Raw genomic sequence first — 21,800 nt, forward strand, 5'->3', positions numbered from 1 at the left:
CCTCGGATTCATTATTAAATTGACGGTCTGTATGCAAATTTCAATTTCACTTTTCTAATATGCAACAGAAACCCTCGTGTTTTCGAAATATTTAATATTAAATGTATAACAAATAATTATTGGAGTTTGCATAGTTTCGAAACACGATCGACAGTAGATTTAGCTCGTTTGAAAACAAAAAACAATTGACTCAACCAATTAACACAACCCAGCAAATTTTGTTAAATAATCAATGTTAAAAACGACGACCGAGATGTAATTTGCTTTAAAAGGGTGCATAAATAATTAGAATTTATCAACAAACACGTAAATTAACTCAACATCTGTTTAAGTGTTCTCCACGCCGTTGTATCATTCCCCCTTCTGCGAAGAGTCGTCAGGAATAATTTACTTTCTAATTTTCACAATGGGCCGAGAACAAAAATTGTATACAGCCAATTAATTTGACTTGTCAGGATTTTATGAAAGATTTATTTAAACGTTAATAAAATATAGAGTTTCAATGGAGTTGGACATTCATCAGTACTGTTAATTGGTAATGTTTTTTACAAATTAAAATAATTAAATTTACTTTGTAAATATAATTATAATTTTGGATGTAGTTAATGTATAATCCGTCGTTTAATACATAATAAAGAAATCATTTGATTGGCCTATTTGCATGAACCTAGTTTTATATTACCCATTTACTTAATGTCTTTGCAAATCAATAGCTTAAATACGTAATATATTTCATGTTTATTTAAGATTGAAAATAATATTTTTTACGTAATTATATATTGTTGGAAACACTGGTAATATTACCCGGGATAAACAAATAATTGGAACAATTATCAAAGGGCATCAAGGGCGTCGGCGGCCGCAACGGTTCAGGCGTTGATACGGCGCTCGTCACTGTAAGGTAAAAATCCCGGGTTCGAATCCAGCGGCCCTGCATTCGAACAAGACGTCCTTACAAATGAGCTTTTTTATTGCAAACCCTCGTAAAAAAATAAATAAATAATATCCAAGGATGTCATTATGTTGACCTAGAAGTATGACTTTAAATTAAAATGTTTCTTCTGAAAGAAAAGAGCTTTGTTTATTTAAAAGCGTTAAAATCCTATAAGATGACAAAACAGTAATTGACTACATTTAACATAAATAAATATTAACAAAAAGAGGAAAACCTACCATTGGGGCACAGGAGCAGGCACAGTTCGTAAATCCACTATCTCGGGATTATAAGTATTTTTAATTGTACATAATTATTACAATTGATTATGGTTTTCATGTAAGGTCGTCGAAGTCACGATAGCTCAAGTGGTCAGCGCAGCGGCGTATTGTACCGAAGGACTTACGTTCGAATCTCACTCGTGACACTAAATTTTTCATCTCAATCAAGGTCTTACATAAAAAGAATAACTAATTGAAATAATCAACAAGGTCAATTAGACTACTAAACATAAATGGATTGTACGTAATCTTCATACCTTTTTTTGTATATAATATGGGTTATTTGTTAGAATGTATGTATTTGCGTGAATGGAGCGGCTTATCTCCGATTATCTCGAAAACTATCAAGTACTCTGAGGTAGCGTGACTCCTAACCAAACCATTTATTTTATTGGGTTGTCCGGAAAATAATGCAGGATTTTGGTATTAAACAAAAAAAAAGAAACTAGTTACTTTAAAGCAATGTTCTTTAATCAAAATAATTTCCCANTAATCCTGTAAACGTAAACAGAATATTTTATATAGATTTTTTTTAATGAAAACTTAAAATCCTGCATTATTTTCCGGACAACCCAATATTTATTAAGTTTTGGGTATATGTTTGTTATTTGTGTCATTTTATCCACAATTTACAGAAAGAAGAAATAGCACAAAGATATGCGAGAGTCGGTTATCGTTGTATATCATATAACATTACAAATCATCTCGAAAAGCATTAAAAGAATGTAGAATGATTAAGAAAACAGGAAAGAATTGAGAGCTGGCAATTACCAAAAAGCAGTTTGGCAGCTCTCCGTAAAAAATCCCTAAAATAAAGTTAATATAAGTATACAAGAAAAGGCCTTGGTTTTGTGACAATGTGCCCATTCACAAAATTAACCACAATGCTAGTGTGGTTAATAATCATTTACATTTGACAATTTCAGACAGTGATGAAAGACCAAATTAAGGCAACACCGAGTCAGCTATTAACGGTAGGTCCGCCGAGAAATAATTTGAAGCCTATGTTTTTTACATTACATAGGAACATGCCTAATCGCATGTTTCATGGTCCTACCTTATCTAACACTCGTATTTGGCAAAAAAAATCATTGCATAATGATGAAACTGTCGTCCAATATCGGAGAAGCTGTGGTTTTTTAATTATTTCTCGTCTATATTATCACATTTCATAATAAAAATATTTTTTATGTTTCATTAAAACGAGACAAGTCAGCTAAATGCTCAGTGTTGTTGAAAACGCAAATTAAAGTTAACCTTGTCAAAAATGCAAAACTCCACTTGAGTAATAAAACGCACACAACCACGACCGTTTTGTTTGTGTGCTTTATTTTTTAAAGGGGAAACGAATAAATGTCCTCTTAGAAAAGCGACATTACAGATATAAGAGTAAATCCAAAGAGAGACTCATTTTAGTGCTTGACTCTCACAAACTCGTAAGTCTTTCCGGGAGCTTTTGAGATTAATGGGAGTCGTACGAGTCATCATCCAGCGTACAATTTGTGCTAGAGGCCAGGCGAAAAACCCTTTCCTTCTCGAACGTTTTTATTCGGCAGGCAAAGAAGAAATTAGAAACAATTGAACTGTTTTATCCCGAATAATTATTTTTTATAGAATGTTTAGACTGCATTAAATTAACAATTACTCGTAAAAAAATGAACTTGAAAATAGTTAAATACATTCATATTAATGTCTTCCAAGTATTTGTAACCTGGGTTCTTAAAGTTTTCTCATATCTGAAGTTACTTAATTAATTTTATTAACTAATTTTAATAATAAATTGTTTTAGGATTGTTAAGGAAAAACGAAATTATTCTAAAATGCGAGAAAATTACAACACTATTTATATTATTATTTTACGAATGCGTGCAAAAAATTGTTTAAATTATCAATTCTGGAAGTTAACTTCTTTAATCATTTCACGACTTTTGTATCTCTTTTCATCTGAATATCACATGTTGTGTTGCCAAATTTACTTCTTAATGAACAACCATCAGAAAAAATGGTGTAAAAATTCGAATAAAATTTGCATAGGTGTACTTTGTTCTACGGCAAACAGGTTTACAGAAAAAAATGTACCAAACCTTGAAATCCATTTAAATAATTCGATGTACGGAAAAGCAAAATTTTTTAACCAAATTGAAGTTTTAAAAACTAATTAAAATTAATTAAGGTTTTTAGTTGAGAAAAAAGTCATCGTCACGAGCGGGATTCGAACCCATGATCTTCGGCTAGATACGCCGCTGTTCTACCACTTGAGCTATCGTGACCTCAATCTATTCGGACGTTGACTTCCCATCTCAACCGCACCTTTTTGAATTATCCCACCTTTTTGCCATTTTTCAAATGTCGTGTAATCGAATTGGATCCTCGACGACAAATGAAATGGCCACGGAGAGCTTTAGAGAAGTATACTTCATTTTAAATCATTAAATTCACTAATTTCGTGGTCCGCTTGACCAATTAATACATTACAACTAATTAAGGTTTCTAGTTGAGATAAAAATGTCAATGGCACGAGCGAGATTCGAACCCACGACCTTCGGCTTGATCCGCCGCTACTCTACACTTGAGGTATCGTGACATCGATCCACTCGGACACCAACTTCTCACCTCAACCTCGCATTTTTGAATTTTCCCTCCTTTTCAATTAATGGAAAGATATTAATTGATCAAGCGGACCACGAAAACTAGTGAATTTAATAATTAAAATACTAATGTGCTAAATGAATGGTAATATAACGTTTGATGTGTCCTGACCATGTATCAATATTACACTAGAAAATAAATATAATAAAAGTTATTTTTGTTTTTTATTATTAAAAATGAACGTAAAAATAATACATTGTACTGGTTACAAAATATATTATTAAATGAATATAACAAACACGTAAATATCCAGCAAGAAATTAACAAACTTAGTAATCAATATAAACACACAATAAACAGTTATAGAAAAATTATTTTTAAAATGTGTCAAAGGAAGACAAAAATAACGTGTGAATTATGTGTAAGTAATCACGTCGAAAGAGAAAAGATAGGAAAACCGAGGATAAGCCGAAACATCGTCAGGTGAGCACTTAGATCATGTTTTGTTGTGAAATGATTTATTTAACTGTAATATAATTGTACCTAATATAACATTAATGTTTTGATAACTGAAGAAAGGTTGTTGGTATTAGCCAGAAATGTATTCGTTTGAAAATAAAGAGAAAAAACTCGATTCAATGAAAAGAAGAAATCATCATAATCATAGTGCTAAATAATCAGTTCACTCTTTAGTGTCTATGTTTACCAACTTGAGTCATCCTCGTAACTTTTAAAAAAGCTGACGTAACTGGTCTTCCTCGGTCGTCTTACGGGTGCTGACTGTGAAGCATTGTGCTGTTGGTGTTTATAGGTATGTCTTGTGAACTTAGTGTCAACTATTACCAAATTACTTCTTTCAATTTATTAATCTTTTGATGTAAGGTTTTTCATTTCATCCAAAAATCTACATAAAAGATTAATTAATTAAAAGAATATATAAAAATATTTTTTTTAAATTTGTTTGATCAATTATATTCATTATGTTTTCTTAAACTTCCCTGGTAACGAAATCTATACAATTTGTACCGTAAAAAAACGTGGGAACTTAACATATATTATTGGTCCCAGTTTTCGTTTAAAGAAAAATTTCAATTTATATTTTTAACATTCTAATTTTTGGTTTAAACATAGAAATTTGTTAAATTTTTAATTGGACCTGGTCTTTGATTGCAACAATATTTAAACTACAGCAATAAGTACATTTATCAATCAATATGAAATAAGTAGAGATCCACATAAGTATATCAGTACCTCTATGAGATACGTGAAACCTGAATTCATTTCTAATCATAATCTTACCTGGTATAAGACGAATATGGAATGAGTAAATTGTAGCAAAACATATGAAAAAATGAAATCCATAAATCTTAAAACTAAATAAGCTCGTTTATATCATTTGCGCCGGTAGGAAGAATTGAGAAGAATGGCAAGCTTTGTTTCCTAAGCAGAAAATAAATGAAATAAATAATGCAGCATTTATGCTCAAAGGAACAAATATTTGAGACAGAAAGGGTAAATGCACTAAAAGCCAGGCTGCCATGAGGCCAAGCAGTCGCATGCTCTTAATAAATTTTCGCATGGATATTTTACCTGGAACTTGTGTTATAGACTGAGATTCGATGGGTTTATCTGCAATACGAGAAAAAATCAATTAATAACGAATGGTTTATTAATTTAAAATTTTTAAAGACATTTGTCGTATGATACTATACGCTTTGGAACTGTTTAAGCATTGCGGCAAACAGCGCCCCTTTTTTAAAAGGTTTAATTTATATAAATATATAACTAAGTTTAAAGTAAGAATAAATCTAAACGATACGTGGGTTTTCAAAAATAAAAATTGTTTAAGTAAGTACAAAGATTTCAAATGTTTTGTAATTTTTAAGAAAATTGTTTCTCTGGGCAAGGTTTTTTTTCTTGCTTTATATAAACTTTGTACTAAAACTATCCCAACTAGGAAAAACTGCCTAGTAAAAATTTTATGGCGAATGAACAACTATAAATAAGCATAAGTTACACAGAGTTGAGAACCTAATCATACATACCAACAGTTTGTTTTATAAAAAAAGGCTTCCATTCAAACTTTCTGATATTGTCACTTTGGAGAAAATCTTTATCATAACTTCTCATAAGCCTGCGACCAGAATTCGATGGAATATTGCAGGATTACAAATTTTTTGGGCTTAAAGGGCGTTTTTCCCTTTATGTATTGTAATAAGAAGGTTTTTGTAAAAATTCCTGTAAAGAAGGAAGTTACTTCTTGGGCAAAGGGAACAGGTAAATGTTATAGTGTCGTTTTTTTTAAATAGAGCATCGAGGATTTTTGCAGAATTTCCACTCGGGCAGTTTGAATTCGGAAAATGTCGAGCGTCTGGCTGATCCCTAAACTTTTAGTGTACAACTTTTTTCTGTTCGTTCTTTTCAATTTATATATTCAACAATTGATGTAAAAGATCTGGGAATAATCTGTCAGACAACGGGAGAGCCGTTCAATGATGGATTTCTCAGAGTTCAAGTTTGGCGGTTGATTGGGTTAGGGTTGTGCTACGAGGTTTGGGGGCCACTGTCTTTTTAGGCGGACTGGAGGATTGTTAGGGCGGGACGTTGAAGGGAGTATTTGAGTTAGTGGATCGGTGTGGAAAGCAGAGCTTGGAGTGGAAGTTGTGGAATCGTGTTTGGATTATGTTCTTCATGAATGTCATGTCTTTCTGAACGGATTCGTTAGTGACATGGTAGAGAGCGCTGAGGATGCGTCGGAGGACTTGTGATAGAAAGTTTTGGATTCTTTGGATGTGGGATGGCTTGGTTTGACTCCAAAGCTTGTCTCTGTAAGTCAAATCGGTATAATTAGCGTCTTATATATTGAAAATTTATTGCATATATTAACAGCGGATTTGGGTACAAGTAGACCGATTTGAATTTTCCGTATCTTCGGGTAATTTCTTGTCTTTTTTGTTTTATGTGTGTTAAATCTGCAGTGCAAGAAGAACCAAGGTGTCTCATGCGTTGAACGCCATGTGTCGACTTTTTGTTCGTTTAATTTGATGTTCCAGCTTTGCCACTTTTGCTGCAAGAATAAGGTCAGAAAGGGAAGAGAAGATTACTGTGTCGTCGGCGAAAGTCGTGGTGTGGGTATTAGGGTGCATAGGTATGTCAGTTTTCGAAATAATGAAACTATATGGTTTAAAATAAAAATAATTTTTTTGTTATTGTTAAAACAAATCCATGTGGTTTTTTAAAGAAATTCATTTACACATTTATTTACTAGTCTCTGAAATTTACTCCCATCATCATCATTGAAAAAAAAATTCAATATATACAGTTTCCTTTAAACCACATATGACAATTTTGCGTGGACAAATCACATGCAATCCGTACTTTTTTTTAATAAAACAGACAAATTAGTCAAATAAATTTTCATGTTATTTAAAACAAACCTATAATAAGTTATATATTTTTTTAACTACAGGTAAATTATTCATAACAAGTTTTTGTGTTATATCAATAATAATGAATTTTTATAATAAATATCGAGTTTTAATTTTTTTAAATTGCCAATTGGATAGTCTGCTCGTCCATTTATGAACACTTTCCTATTTATTACTCATTTTCAGAAAAGTTTTGAATTTTGTCCATGATGATCATAAAGCTCAAATACTTACAGCTTTATACAAGGTCTTTTGCTCAGAGCATAAATCAAATAGCCCCAAGTATCTAATTCTTTTAAATTGAATCCGTATATACTTCCAAGATTTTTTATGGGTTAGTTAGATTAAAAATATAAAAAACGTGAAGCTTGTCTGAGATGGGGGATCCTTCGTTCTGGTTCTAGACTTATCCTGGCACGTGGACTTTAAAACAAATTAAATGGGCAATTTATCTGGAAGCACGTGCTGCAAGTTAATAACCGTTATATTAACCTTGCTAGTAGGACCAACAATGAGTCTCTAACAGCCGGCATTGTTCTTCGGAATCAATCGACCGTTACCCGTTGTAAAACAATGCCGACGGACGAGTATTGTTTTAATTTGGTCCCAGAACTGCCCTCGACGACAAGAGGATAATTAATGATATTTATTTTACAGTAACTCACAGCCGATAACGCCTTGTAACGAAACTTTTTGGGATAATATTTAAATTAAATATTGTATAGAAGTTTCGGTATTAACTTGGATTTTGTTTGAACGTCGAGCTCAGACAGTATGTTGATGAAAAATTTACATTTGACTTAGTTCAACTTTATAAAGAGCTTACTTCGTTTAAAATATACGTTTATTACCTGCCAGTTTTCAATGTTAGCCACTAATGACTACGCTAAATCTCTTGTGAGAAGTCAAAAACCCTAAGGGAAATGAGAGCCTCTAAATCAATTTTCATATTTTCAACTGGATTTAATTGGTGAAATATTGAATAATTGTAGCAATTTTTTTATATAAATATATTTTCTAACAAACAGTATGGATCTTCTGATAAGACAGTAACACATTTAAGCAATATGTGAATATGAAATAATAAAAATCTATTGAAAATTACCAAATTTTTTGGAGCATATTTCTATCTCCCTAAGTTTAGTACTTTTGGGACTCAAATATTCCTAGACTGTTAGCTGTTTTTTTAAAACTAATATATAGAACAATAAAAATCAATTTGTTATTTCCAAATTAATACTGTTTTTTGAAATCAACGTGGTATATACTGTAAAAACAATTTAATTATCATAATGCCTATTTGGTGTTGCTGACCAGAGGTAAAAAAAGCTTTACAACAACTTTTATATATTATGTTATCAATCAAAAAAGTCATGGGCCATACCGGAATTCGAACCCAGGACGGCTAGCATGGCAATATGAGTCAGCGCTCGAATCACTCGTCCAATCTCCTGAAGTCTATTTTACCTCCATTATTTGAAGAAAAAAAAAATTGGTTTATGTCTTCCTTTTAAAACTGAGCTTAGTTTGCTAAGACCATCATTAGCATGTACTTAGCAGAACTCACGCATATTTAAATGTCTCAAGTAAATTACTTGTATTTTTTGTTTTTGTGTAATTTTCAATCGGATTTTATTTTTAAACTTTCCAATTGAACAAAAAATAAAAATATTGGTACTTATTATTGGTGATAAACAAGAGATTATATTTCGTGTGTAATACATGAGGTTTTTTAATGTGATTACATCATCGTATTATGTTTTACTGGAATGAAAGTGTTATAAAGATGAAATTTTAGTATTAAAAATATTGATGAAAAGTTTTTCGATTCAAAAAATATATTTTTCATCTTAACTATCATTTATTCAATAATTTGATTGTCTGACATCTGTTTATCACCATGAACGCTATTTTTAATTAATCAGCATTAATTAAAAGCGCGGGAACCCACGACGACAGGGTTTTCCTGCAAAATTGGTAAGTTTGCTTATATAAAAAAAACCGTAATCTGTGCAACTTTGCCGATTTATTTCCCCGGCCAATATTTGTCTCCTGTATCAAGACACAATAAAATAACAAATATTTCACGTCCGTCTCTGGAATTTATTCACCTCGGATATTAAAATGATACGGGACAATAAAAAACTTGATATGAAGGATGTACGTGCTTTATGGATCGATCCAGGCCAGAAAGAATGATAACTAGTTGAATAAATACAATAAAAAGGGGGATGAAAAAAATAATAATAAAAAATGAACTACTGCATTTTATAATTTTCAGATTTTTTAATAAACTGAAATTAATACAAGCTTAATTAAATTAGTAAAATAAATTTATTGCTTACACTACGTTCAATGACTGTGAGTAATTTACTTCTCTAGTTCAAAATGTTTTATGTAAGAATAAAACATTCTTTAAGATTGGTTAAGTTAATCAAACTAGTAAATATTTCATGGCTATGTCAACGTTAATAATGATGATTGATCGAGGGTTGTTTGCCATTGCTGCACCGTTTCCAGTATGGTCAATGAAGTGCTCAACAAATATTTACAGAATTTAAACATTATTTGCTTAGTATATTGAGCAAACCTATCGTTTTTACAAGCTGTAAGTGTTCGTAATTGCATTTACATTCGTTGAAAGTGACACGAGGTTATGCTTAACTTGTGTAAAAAAACAGTAAAAAATGTAAGTAGTGAAGTTAGTAAATGAATAATTACAATTGGTGGGATACCTAATTTTAAGAACCTTTTGAAACAACTATCATGTGAAAAAATAGATATTTATCCTGCGATTGTGCGGTTTTATGATAGACACAATAAAAATCAAATCATTTATTATGTAACATCGTCCAAAAGTTAACCAACTAAAAACCTTAATTAATTGAAATATATTAACTGGTCAAGCGGACCACTAAAACTAGTGAATTTAATAAGTAAATATGAAGTGTACCTTCACTAAAGCTCTCCGTCGCCATTTCATTTGTCGCCGAGAATCAAATAGATTACACGACATATGAAAAATGGCAAAAAGGAGGGAAAATTCAAAAGGTGGGGATGAGATAAGAAGTTGGTGTCCTTGTGGATCGAGGTCACGATAGCTCAAGTGGTAGTGCAGCGGCGTATCTAGCCGAAGATCGTGGGTTCGAATCCTGCTCGTGACACTGATTTTTTTATCTCAATTAAAAACCTTAATTAATTAAAATATAATAATTGGTGAAGCGGACCACGAAAACTAGTGAATTATACCAAAAACTTCGGCACGCTTCGAATCTCCCTTGTGACACTAGCTTTTTCATCTCAACCGAGACTTTACATAAAAAGAATAATTAATTGAAATAATTAATATGGTCAATTAGACCACTAAAACATAATGGATTTTGCCAAAAGTTTATAGACATGGTTCGGATACTGTTGCCTACATTTTGTTATTATTACGATAATATTGCATGAATAAACCATCTTCTCAGGTTATACAAACATTTTTCAATTACAAAAATTATATTATAAAAAATTATAAGATTTGAAAATTAAATATTTCGACAAATTTACCTGCAAATATAATTTTGGTAGAAATCAACGCGGAATGGAGAACGAACTTAACTTTGTTTATGATAGTAGATGAACGTTTATACATAATTAAACTATGTTATGATAAAATTCATTTTTCGAAAAAAGAAAAGAAATAAAATATTTCGTTGATTGGTACCTGGCATCAATGGAAGAATATTTCATGTTTTCTTTTCATTGGACCTACCTTTAATTTTTGTAATTATGCAAAGAAAATTGTTTGTAAAGTTTTAAAGAATTTTTTCGTGCAAAAATAATTGGGACGTAAATTAATCAGTGGCTTTTCTAATTGGAAAAAAATAGTGGTGATAAATAAAATATTGCATAAATACAAGAAAAAGAAGTTATAAACGATACAAAAAGATGAATTGAACATCAAATGCAATTAAGTAAGTTGGTCATCTGTTATGTCAGACAGTCGTTTCATTAATCAAAAACTTTTAACCGACGCTATCGAAATGTTAAATAAAAGACATAGTACAGCAAGAATATGATAAGGAAAAATAACTAACCTATATAATTTAAAGCGGTTATGAAATTATATGTAACTTACTGGAAAACCCCAAAACAATATTTCGTCATTAAGGACGTTTTTTAAGAAAGTGAAAGTCAAAAAATGTAAATATAATGAAACTTAAACATTTATTTAAAATAAAAACTCCTTTTTTAACATAATAACGATTAAAATCAAAAGATATTTATATAGCTAGGATTAATTGATAATATTTTTTTGGAATAAAAATGGTGAAAAATGAATCTATTATTAAGTTTAGCAAAATTTAAACAGAGACTAGTTTTTACGAAAAGGATGAATTATGCTAAGTGCAGTCGATCAACGGTTTCCTTTAAAACTGCTACATTAATCATAAAGTTTTTACATTCCAAAAGAGCTGACGTATCTTTTAAATGAAACTTCGGCTATTCTAATGCCGACTAATCCTCCACGGATTACAAAGGATGAGCCCCTTGATGGTTCTTAGCCCATGACTTTCCGGAGGAATTATCGTTTTAAACTGGGTCATCGTTTAGATAGCCATCACGCATTTAACGCCTAATGATTTGGGTACAAGGGGAACATCTGCCCACTGAGGTTATTGAATTTTTCCTCTGGGCTGGCGGATTATTATGGCGGAAAGGAATTTTAAGGGTGTCTCAAATCGGCTCATTTACACCGCGCGGACGCCGTAATAAGGTGGAGAAGAGATGAAGTCGGGCGGTCGAGACTCGTGATTTACATTTTTATAAGGTGGGGCTTACAAGGGCTGCCCTTTTTATCAAAGAAAAGGTCGTTAGAAGATAATCTGCCTTTTAGTAACTGCGATTTGGGATCATTCATATTCAGTTTTTTTAATATTACATTGATTTGTTTATTGAAATATTTTAAATTTCATTCATACCAATAACAATTCTGTCAAAATATAAATTATTTCAGAATTTATCGGTATTGGAGCGACGCAATGTTGAAACATCAAGCACTTTTATTGCCTTTATGAATTTTATGCTATAAAATTATACGAGTGGAGAAGTAATCCATTAATTCCACTTCACTTTTTACAGGCTTCTTAGAGCATTGTGGGGAAGATCGCGGAATGAGAGGTATGGTACCAGGTGATTAGATAAGAGTCCAGGGTTTTATGGAAGTCAGTGTGATGTGAATACAAATGGGATTGAAAGTTCTGAGTGGAGATTCAGGTGGGATACCATATAGAGAGCTTGGCTATTCGAAGGATTTTGGAATATTTTGACTAGATTGAATGTTGGACGCTTGAAAAACATAATTCAACTCCGAACTAGCGGATCTCAAGTTATTAATTTCAAATACGATAAAAGAAGAATGGAAAAACTACTGGGTTCGGAAAAATAGAAATAACCCTGCCATACTGTGGCATGTTAAGAAAGACATCGGTCCCTGGTTCACGGAAAATGGGTCAAAAAGGGAAAAGGTCATACTGACAAGACTACGCACAGGTCATACAAGGATTACACACGGGCACCTTCTAGCAGGAAAGCGACCGCATAGGTGTCCATTATGCAAAGATAGAGTAACAGACAAGCACCTTTTCAATTGTAGAAGGCTCGAGGTTTATAGACAATATTTAGGAATATCATCGAACCTGTGCATAGTCTTGGGGCACGGCAGCGGGCACAAATTGCTGTACTTGTGTCTCAGGTCTATACGGATTTTCAAATGTACATAGTTTATGTGTGTTTGTGCTGTGCTTGTATTGTGTGTGAAGTGTTTGTGTCGTGTTTGTGTGGTGTTTATGTTAATATATTAGGATGAATGTAATTTATTAGCGTGAAAGGAAGGGGTTATTTATCGCGCCACGAGGAATATCGAGTACTGTGGGGTGAGTGTGTGATGTCTGGAAAGCAAAAGTAAGTTATTAGCGCGAATGGAGTGGGTTCGGCCCCGCCCCGAGGAATATCGAGTACTCTGGGGGAGTGAATGTGACCAGACTTTTATGTTAGTATTGTATGTTGTTTATATTTTACTCTGTTGGAATGAATGTAATTTAAGCATGAAAGGAAGGGGTTACCCCGCCCCGAGGAATATCGAGTACTCTGGGGGAGTGAATGTGACCTGACTTCTATGTTTGTGAGGATATATATGTTATGTATGGTATGTTGTGTATCTATCCTTAAATTGACAACCTGAGGTACTAACAAGAGGCTAGCATTTTAAAATAACGACGTAATATACAAGTAAAAGCAGAGAGTCAGTAACCAGATCGAGATAATCAATTAGCTGCAGTTCAATACCAAATACGCGAGAAAAACAAGAAAGAGAAGGAATACACGCGGAGGGCAGGCAATGACCTCAGCTGTTTGTCGGCCATAAACCTCCCACTTTATATATAATTCGGTACTTTCCGATTCGTTGTAGTAGAGGTAATATGGAGATAAAGCGTTTGTTTTGTAGTGAGATTTTGATCTATTGTCAAATAGTAGTTTTAAATAGATTATAATTATCTGAAGAGTTCTGTTGTATTCTGCCTTGTAGGGGAATAGCAAATAAGCCATTTGCAGATGTTAAGTCCCAAAGCATCGGACAGCATTTGTTGCTGGAAGAGAAACAGAGTTGTTGTGGCAAAAAGAGGGAATAATTCGAAATGATTTAGATTGAGATGAGGAGTTGGTGTCCGAGGATTGAAGTCACAAAAGATCATGTAGTTAAGTAGAGCAGAAGCGTATTTAGCCGAAGGTCGTGGGTTTGAATCTTGATCGTGACACTAGCTTTTTCGTCTCAAACAAGAACTTAGAAAAATAGAATAATTAATAAAAATAGTTAAATTTATTCATATTTTATTTGATTCATTTCACCATACCAAGATCCAGATTATTCGTGAGTAGAAAAGTGGTCAATACATTTGACACTTTGAACACCGTCTTATTATTGACAATTTCACTAATCAAATATCTCAAATTGTATGTAACGCAACTCTATTCCTATTAAACAAATTCAATAACAAACTAATTAATTTCCTACCTGCCTTACATACTAATCGTACTTAGTTGAATAGTATCTACTGACTAAGGGGAACCAACCGTCTTGGATCCTGGCTGACAGAAAGCCAAACAGAATTTCATTTATTGTCCGATTAATTATTATTTCTCAATAAGTTCCTCATGGATATGCAAGATGTTCGTTTTTGATGGTCCGGCTGAATTACTCTTGAATGATGCTATAAAAAAATCTATAAATACGTGTTTGGTATTTTTTGGTCTAGTTCAAATTTTTGATTTATATTGGAGAAAAATTATACAGGCTACGTCAGACCCAGTTCAACTACAAAATAGCAAATACGACCCTATACATTCTGAAACATCATTTTAATAGTCATTTTACGTAGAAAATATTGAAAAATGATAAAGTTAGAGAAAGAAGTTTGAAAAAAAAAAAATCATTTGTTTTGCTATTTATTTCATGTTCCAACTTCCTGCCTTGCATAAAGATGCAAAGATTTTCTCTTTTTAACCACTATTCGCCGGTGGTCAAGATGATAGAGACATGCGAGATGGATTGACAAGCATTTTGTTTCCTTTTTCGCAATTCTTCAAGGTTGCTTGATTATGATTGGCGTAGCACTGTTTTTTAAATGGCCTCACAGAAAATAGTCAAGTGGAGTTAAATCGGGTGACTGAGGCCAACAGATCAGGAAATGAGTCCTATCACCGATCCCAGAAGTGACGAATCAAATAACGTCTCACCTGCAAAGAATTGTGTGCGCGGCATACATCAAGTTGGAGAATCATTCATTGTCGTTGTTGAAGACGAACATCAAAAAATTGAGGAACTGCGCACCATTTAAATTATTTTCTAGAAATAAGGCCCAATTAATTTATTTCCGAGAAGTCCACACCAAACGTTGATAAAGTGAACCACGTGATCATGACAAGAATACGAAATGCTCGGATTTTCCTCTGCCCATGTTCGAAAATTCAAACGGTTTAGTATGCTAGTATAGATGAACTTGGATATAAGTCCATAGGAAGAACGGTTTCTTTAGCCTCCAAGATGGACATTTGTGCGAGAAACGCCTGGCATAATGAGAGTCCCAAAGTCCCTGGACAAGATGAGGGCGATTCGGTTTAAAATTGTAAATTGTAATATTCAGCTCCTCGTCGAAATTATGCTGCCGATTTTTCGGTGATGGTACAGCTACTGATCCCTATGACCTCAGATTGCGAGTAACACGAACAAACGATTTGTGATTTACTTTATGGCGATCAGGAAATTTCTGGGACTCCATGACTCGAGGTACCACAACTATCAATAAAGCAGTCCTGCATATCAACCCACCGTTGATCGGAAAATTGTGCTCTTCGGTTCATTTTGAATGGAATACTGAATATAACGAATAGGTCTTATTGTAAAATGTAAACCATAAAGGTAATCAATGTTTACTTTAATAAAGAAGTAAAGTTTTGGGATTGACATCCAAACAAACGAAATGCTTTTTATCAAACTTTTTGCTATAACATGACCAGTTTTTGATCAATTTAAAATGTCAGGATGTATAGGGTCGTGTTTGCAATATTGAAGTTGATCTGGGGCTGAGGTACCCTGAATAATTTTTCTCCAAAAATAGGTAAAACATTGAAACTATTGTTTAAGAGAAATTCAGCTAGGCCATCTAAAAAAAACACCCCGTACATGATTTTTTGAAATTAGATTTTGAACATTGAAGCTTTTCCAACAATCCAAATTTATAATAGAGACTAATCGTAATGGGTCCGTAAACAGTTTACAAAAATGGATGTAAAATTTCATTTATTTTTTTACATTTTTCTCGCGTAGAAATGTGTAGAGATTAGTAACCGTTAATCGATAGTTATTCAGATATCGTGAGATGCGGTCGGGTGTGTTGTAGGTTTCAGAAAAACATTTTCTTTATCGTGCCAACGTTTCGATCTTTGAGCCCTGAAGATGATCTCAATAAAAGATCGAATCGTTGGCACGATAAAGAAAATATTTTTCTGAAACCTACAACACACCCGACCGCATCTCACGATATCTGAATAACTATTTTTTTACAGTTGTTTAAAACGGTTGTAATTTTTCAACCTAATGCGTATAAAATGCTGTACGCTTAATAAATAGTGTAAAAAGCCACACACACGCTTGTATTTTATTATTTTATTTTTTTACGTCATGATAATATTGACTATCAATATTATGGAGCGTTCATTTGAACGTGAACATTATTTTTTATTGCTCCCTTTTCATATTGTGTTTCTGATGTATCAGTATATATACCCTTCTTTCTCAAATAAGTAGAAAATAAATACAGCTGGTTGAATGAGTCGAGAAAAAGTCAAACCAAAAATATTGGATGGGTGTATTGAATAACAGTTGAACCTTACGAAGGTTATGAAACGTGTTCTGCACTCAAACGTTCGACATCTCCATCTGTAGTCGCCTTTATTGGATTCTCAATTTCGACCCCTTTCCCCTGCTTTACACGATATCACATGTTCTTTTTATAATTTCTTTTACGGCCGAGGAGAGGCCGTTGCCGGAGCCAATTTTCTTCAGGTAAGCTTCTGGGAACCTTGTTTCCGTCCAGCAGGGTTTTATATTTCCAAACGTACATATACGTGGAATATAATTTGAAAATAAATCAATTTATAAGATAATGAGATTATTAACAATTAAAATTTTTATGCGGTTTTAATTTTATAACAAAAAAATACATTTTTCATTTAATTTCTACATTTGCTTTTGTATTAGACATATTAACTAACAAAATAATCTAAAAAAAGTTTCTATTACCAGTAGAACATATTTTGTCTTATACATAAGTATAAATAAAACATAGTTAATTATGAAAAAATTGTAAAGTAAGTTCGTTAATTTTAGTAAGTACGTATGATTACGTTGTCTTGTTTCTTACTTATCTTTAATGACTAAAATTATACTGATGAATAGTGAATTCTCCAAATAACTGTTGGCATTAACAAACAAGCTAATTTATTAAAACTCTATTTACCCTTACTGACTAACCAAATCATTACTTTCCGAAATAATTTACTACAAACCTACCTTAAAATTGATTCCCTAGGTAAGGCTTTACAAATTGATTAGATTAATAAATGACTAGCCACCACCCAATTAAGTAACGTCAGACACACACCTCATTAACTTATTAGACCTAAACCAACGTGATTATTTATGCACGAAGGACTAAATGATTCCATTTTATTTTTCTTTCAGTATTTGCTAACTATCCAAGTTATAATAATATCTTCAGAATTTTGCAAGAGACAATAATTATTGAAACACGGCGATAAACAGAGTAAAATAGAAAGACATCGAAGAAGCCCTCGCTCAAATTTCGGATCTGAGGTAGAGCAGCGGCGTATTTAGCCGAAGATTGTGGGCTCGAATCCCTCTCGTGACACTGATTTTTTATCTCAACTAATACCTTACATAAAGAATAATAATTAAAGTTGGAGTAAACGTTAAATTTTTAATTTATGGTTATTCAAAGTCATAAACTAAAGGAATAAATAAAGGTAATATATATTTATTTATATTAATAAGCAATATTTGAGTTGATAGAGATAATTAAGACAAGAGAGGGGGAGAGGAAGAGAGAGAGAGTGAGAGAGAGAGAGAGAGAGAGAGAGAGAGTTAGGGAGGGAGAGAAACAGACAGAAATGTATAGCGAGTGAAAGATTTGTGATTTAGCTTTATTCTGTGATTGGTCTTTTGCTATGTAAAATTATAATAATTTTATGCTTCGAGTGTGTTAGGAAGTTCCACAATTTGATTTCCGTTAATCGTTTTTTCTGTTTTTTATGGTGATATTTCTGGGTCATTAGTGAAACCCTATTCCAAGACCTAATAATAGAAAGTAGGAAAAGAGAAAGAAAGATAGGAATTGAGACGGATAAAGGCCACAATAAAGATAGATATATAAGAACGGATAAGAAAAGAGAAATTGAGTGAAAGAGGGAAATATAGAAGGCATGAGAAAGAAATGGGAAAAAATAAAAGATTAAAATAAAGAACTTCAGAATTGAATGAAGGGTAAAGAAAGAGAGATGCAGAAAAGAAAAATAAATAATTAAGTGGGTGCGGGAAAGATCGTTCAGGAAAAATAGACAGAGAAAGATAGAGAGAGACAGACAGACAGAGAGCGAATGAGAGAGTGAGCAAGCGAGTGAAAAAGGTGTTAAAGGTGTTAAAAGGTATAATGTATAACGTATAATGTAAAAAAGACATGTGAGAGACAGACAGACAGACAGAGAGTGAATGACAGAGTGAGCGAGCGAGTGAAAAAGGTGTTAGAGCGTGAGATAAAAGGCATGACGTATAACGTATAATGTAAAAAATTACATGGAAAAGTACCTTGAATGGATAGATGAAAATGAGAGATACAGATAGAGAGAGAGAGAGAGCGAGAGGGAGAGAGCGAGAGCGAGAGCGAGAGAGAGAGAGAGAGTGAGAGAGAAAGAAAAAGAGAGAGAGAGAGAGAGAGAGAGAGAGAGAGAGAGAGAGAGTGAGATAGATAGATAGATATACAGGTATATATATAAAGAGAGAGAGGAGAGAGAGTGAGGATGAGAATGAGAGAGATAGCGTGAGAGGAGCAAGAGAGGTAGCAAAGAGTAAAAAGAGTAAAGAGGTAAAGAGCCATACACTTTCAAAGATGACAAAAAAGAAACAAAAACAAAGAGAGAAAGCGAAAGAAAGATTATAACAAAGCATGATGGGATTAAAAAATAAATGAAGAATTGAAGAAAATATGCCATTTGTTTTGTACATTAAGGGTTACAGAATGGCACAATATATTTAATTTTTAATATTTACACGACATTGGCCGGTAGATTTAAAAATTATTGGTTAAATGCACGTAAATATCTTAGTTTAAAATTAAATTAAATTAACTCTTATTACAGACATTGAGTTTGATTAGCTCAGCCAACTTGAATTTAATTTTGTGAAGTTCGTCGAAGTTGATGGCAAATTGAAAAACTCGTATTTACTTCATTATTTTTTCTTGTTTTCATTTGTATTTACACACGTCCCTTAGGAGGACACAGGTTGAATTCCCCAAGGGCTAAGGGTGGACAAAAATGCAAAGTCCCTGAACTGAATACTAGATAAGGGGTGGAGGATCAACCCTTAATTAGTCCGGCCGGACATTTGGAATACTAATTCGCCCAGGACTGGGACGAAGAGAAAGCAGTTGGAAACCGTACATTCCTTATTCAGTGAACGGAGGTAAAACTGTATTGGCATGAGACCAACTGTTTTTTTATATAGACCATAGTAAACTAGGTTTTGTAAACTTGCACATGTACACAGAATAAGTTTTTGTACTGTTTTTGTTTTTCTAGTGCGTACATAAAATACTGCAAAAAATTAGGCTAAACAAAATATCTTGCAATTAAATTGCTAACGTAAGCATTAATTGTTTTATAATTAATTGAGTATTAATTGTTTTATATTCATTTTGAAAACAGAATAATTTTTTAATTTAGTACATGTCAAACATTTTTGAGGTACATATAAAGCAAGATCTTCAAAATGAGAAAAAAGCTAAAGAAACTAGTGGCGACGCAATGGACTGTATAACGAGAGAAAGAAACAAAGGAAAGAAACGAACAAACTGAAAAAGAAACATTAAAAAAAGTTAACCTTCTTGACTTTTCGTCCTCGGCTCCGACGAACCCGTAGACTGCTGGGCTATGATCCAGGGGGTGTTCAGGAAGGATTCAACGCTCTGACGGGAATTCGAAAGGATGGAGAACACCCCCCCCCCCACGAGCACGAGACCTCGAGGATTCTTGGACGATCCACCGGATGGGTCAACTACTCACGTTAACACCGAGCAAACACAATGCGAACGGTTTGAATTAAAATTAAGATAAAAAAGATAAAACAAAATCGGCAACTTAAAGTCGACATCAAGCAACGAACTTTGACTGACTCACTCCGGCTGCGCTGGGCTTTTTCGTCACTCGACCAGCCTTTATCGCCGCTAATTCTTCTGGCTTAAACACCTAGCAAAATTTGAATTACAAAAACATAATTAATAACTATATACTATTAAATATTTCTGTGAAAAATGCTGATTTCTGTGAAAAATGCTGATTTCTGTGAAAAATGCTGATTTCTGTGAAAAATGCTGTTTCCTTTATACAAACTGTTTTTTCATATATGTAAAAATATACATATATGAAAAAACAGTTTGTATAAAGGAAACAGCATTTTTCACAGAAATATTTAATTTATGAAACGACCGGTTGTGAAAAATGATCTCAACTAAGCAAATTAATTGTAATATTAGAAATTTGGACGCTTGGAAATACACATTCAGTAAATTACATTAATATAATGATGGAGATGGATAGTTGCAGATAAATAAATATGAGAGAGAATTTCTTCGATTTTTAAAATATACATTTAAATTGGTTGTTGGCGTTTCCAGTTTCTTACTGAAAATCCACGGATACACCATATTTTGGGAAGTAACAGGATCAAGTCAGAAAGTATCATGTTTTTATCCAAATCCGTACCTATTCCGGGCTCCTTCGATACCAATTGGCAATCTTACTCGAGTTTCTTACTGACAATTTTCTGAAAAACCTAAGACGTTTCGTGCACTACAGGGTTGAACCAGAAAGAATACCAGGTCAATCTCATTTCAGAAAAACTACTTAAATCCGGCTATATCTCAAACATGAAAAGTTGAATAAATGAAATTTCAGAATAATACTTAACCAATTTCCAATTTCAAGTTCCTCCTAGATGACTTTCCATGTCGGGCTTCTTATTGAAAATTTATCGTATTCGGTACATTCTGAAGAGGAGTCATATTCAAACGATATTCGCACAATCTTTAAATCCGAACAAACCCCGTGCTCCTATGGTAGTAAATGACCAAAGAGGTTGAGCTCTATATTGAAATTTTATCTCAACCAATACCTTACATAAAGATTAATTAATCGAAAGATGTTATTTGGTCAATCGGACCACGAAATCTAATGAATCTATGTTGAAAATTTACTTTAATTCATGATACCTTTTGACCATGACAAGTTCATGAAAGAAAATTTCAGAGGAATCCATAATCCGATCCAACTCCGAGCTCTTCGTTGTTGACCATCCCAGTTCGAGCTCCTTACTACTTTCATCTTGATACCGTTAATTATTAGAGGTTTCAGTATGAAAATATTAGGATAACATTTAATTCCGAACCAATCTCGAGTTGTGACCACATTTTAGTCAAATTGGTTAATGAAAATGTTGTCGTTTTAAGTTAGTCTTTTCTTCTGAATTTATGATTTTAATAATATTAATTAAGTTAGAAGACGTTGGACATATACACATTTTTTCGTTTAACATTTTACGTCAATTGTCCTTTTGGATACAGGTTTCTCTGGGATATATGTGGAAATCCCATTACAGGTCCAGAAAAAAAAGGTGTGTTAAATGTAAAACAATTGAAGAGAGTGAGGCGGGCATATAGAAATATAGGAAGA

The 21,800-nt window shown here is 32.9% G+C and overlaps 1 protein-coding gene across 3 annotated transcripts in view; it reads right to left on the minus strand.

Moving 5' to 3' along the window:
• The window catches only part of LOC106662312 (neural cell adhesion molecule 1-like), a 489,063-nt gene that overhangs the window by 369,241 nt on the left and 98,022 nt on the right, over positions 1-21,800 (minus strand). For 2 of the 3 annotated variants that reach the window (XM_014386329.2, XM_024225418.1), the window contains one exon: positions 5,395-5,433. The exons of the other annotated variant lie outside the window; for it this stretch is intronic. In XM_014386329.2, coding sequence (XP_014241815.1) covers positions 5,395-5,433 — 39 coding nt within the window. The remainder of the gene's footprint in view (positions 1-5,394; positions 5,434-21,800) is intronic. 3 annotated transcript variants of the gene reach the window in all.

Source organism: Cimex lectularius, unplaced genomic scaffold (genome assembly GCF_000648675.2).
Source record: "Cimex lectularius strain Harlan isolate CLEC.00 unplaced genomic scaffold, Clec_2.1 scaffold51, whole genome shotgun sequence".
Classification (NCBI taxonomy): domain Eukaryota; kingdom Metazoa; phylum Arthropoda; class Insecta; order Hemiptera; family Cimicidae; genus Cimex; species Cimex lectularius.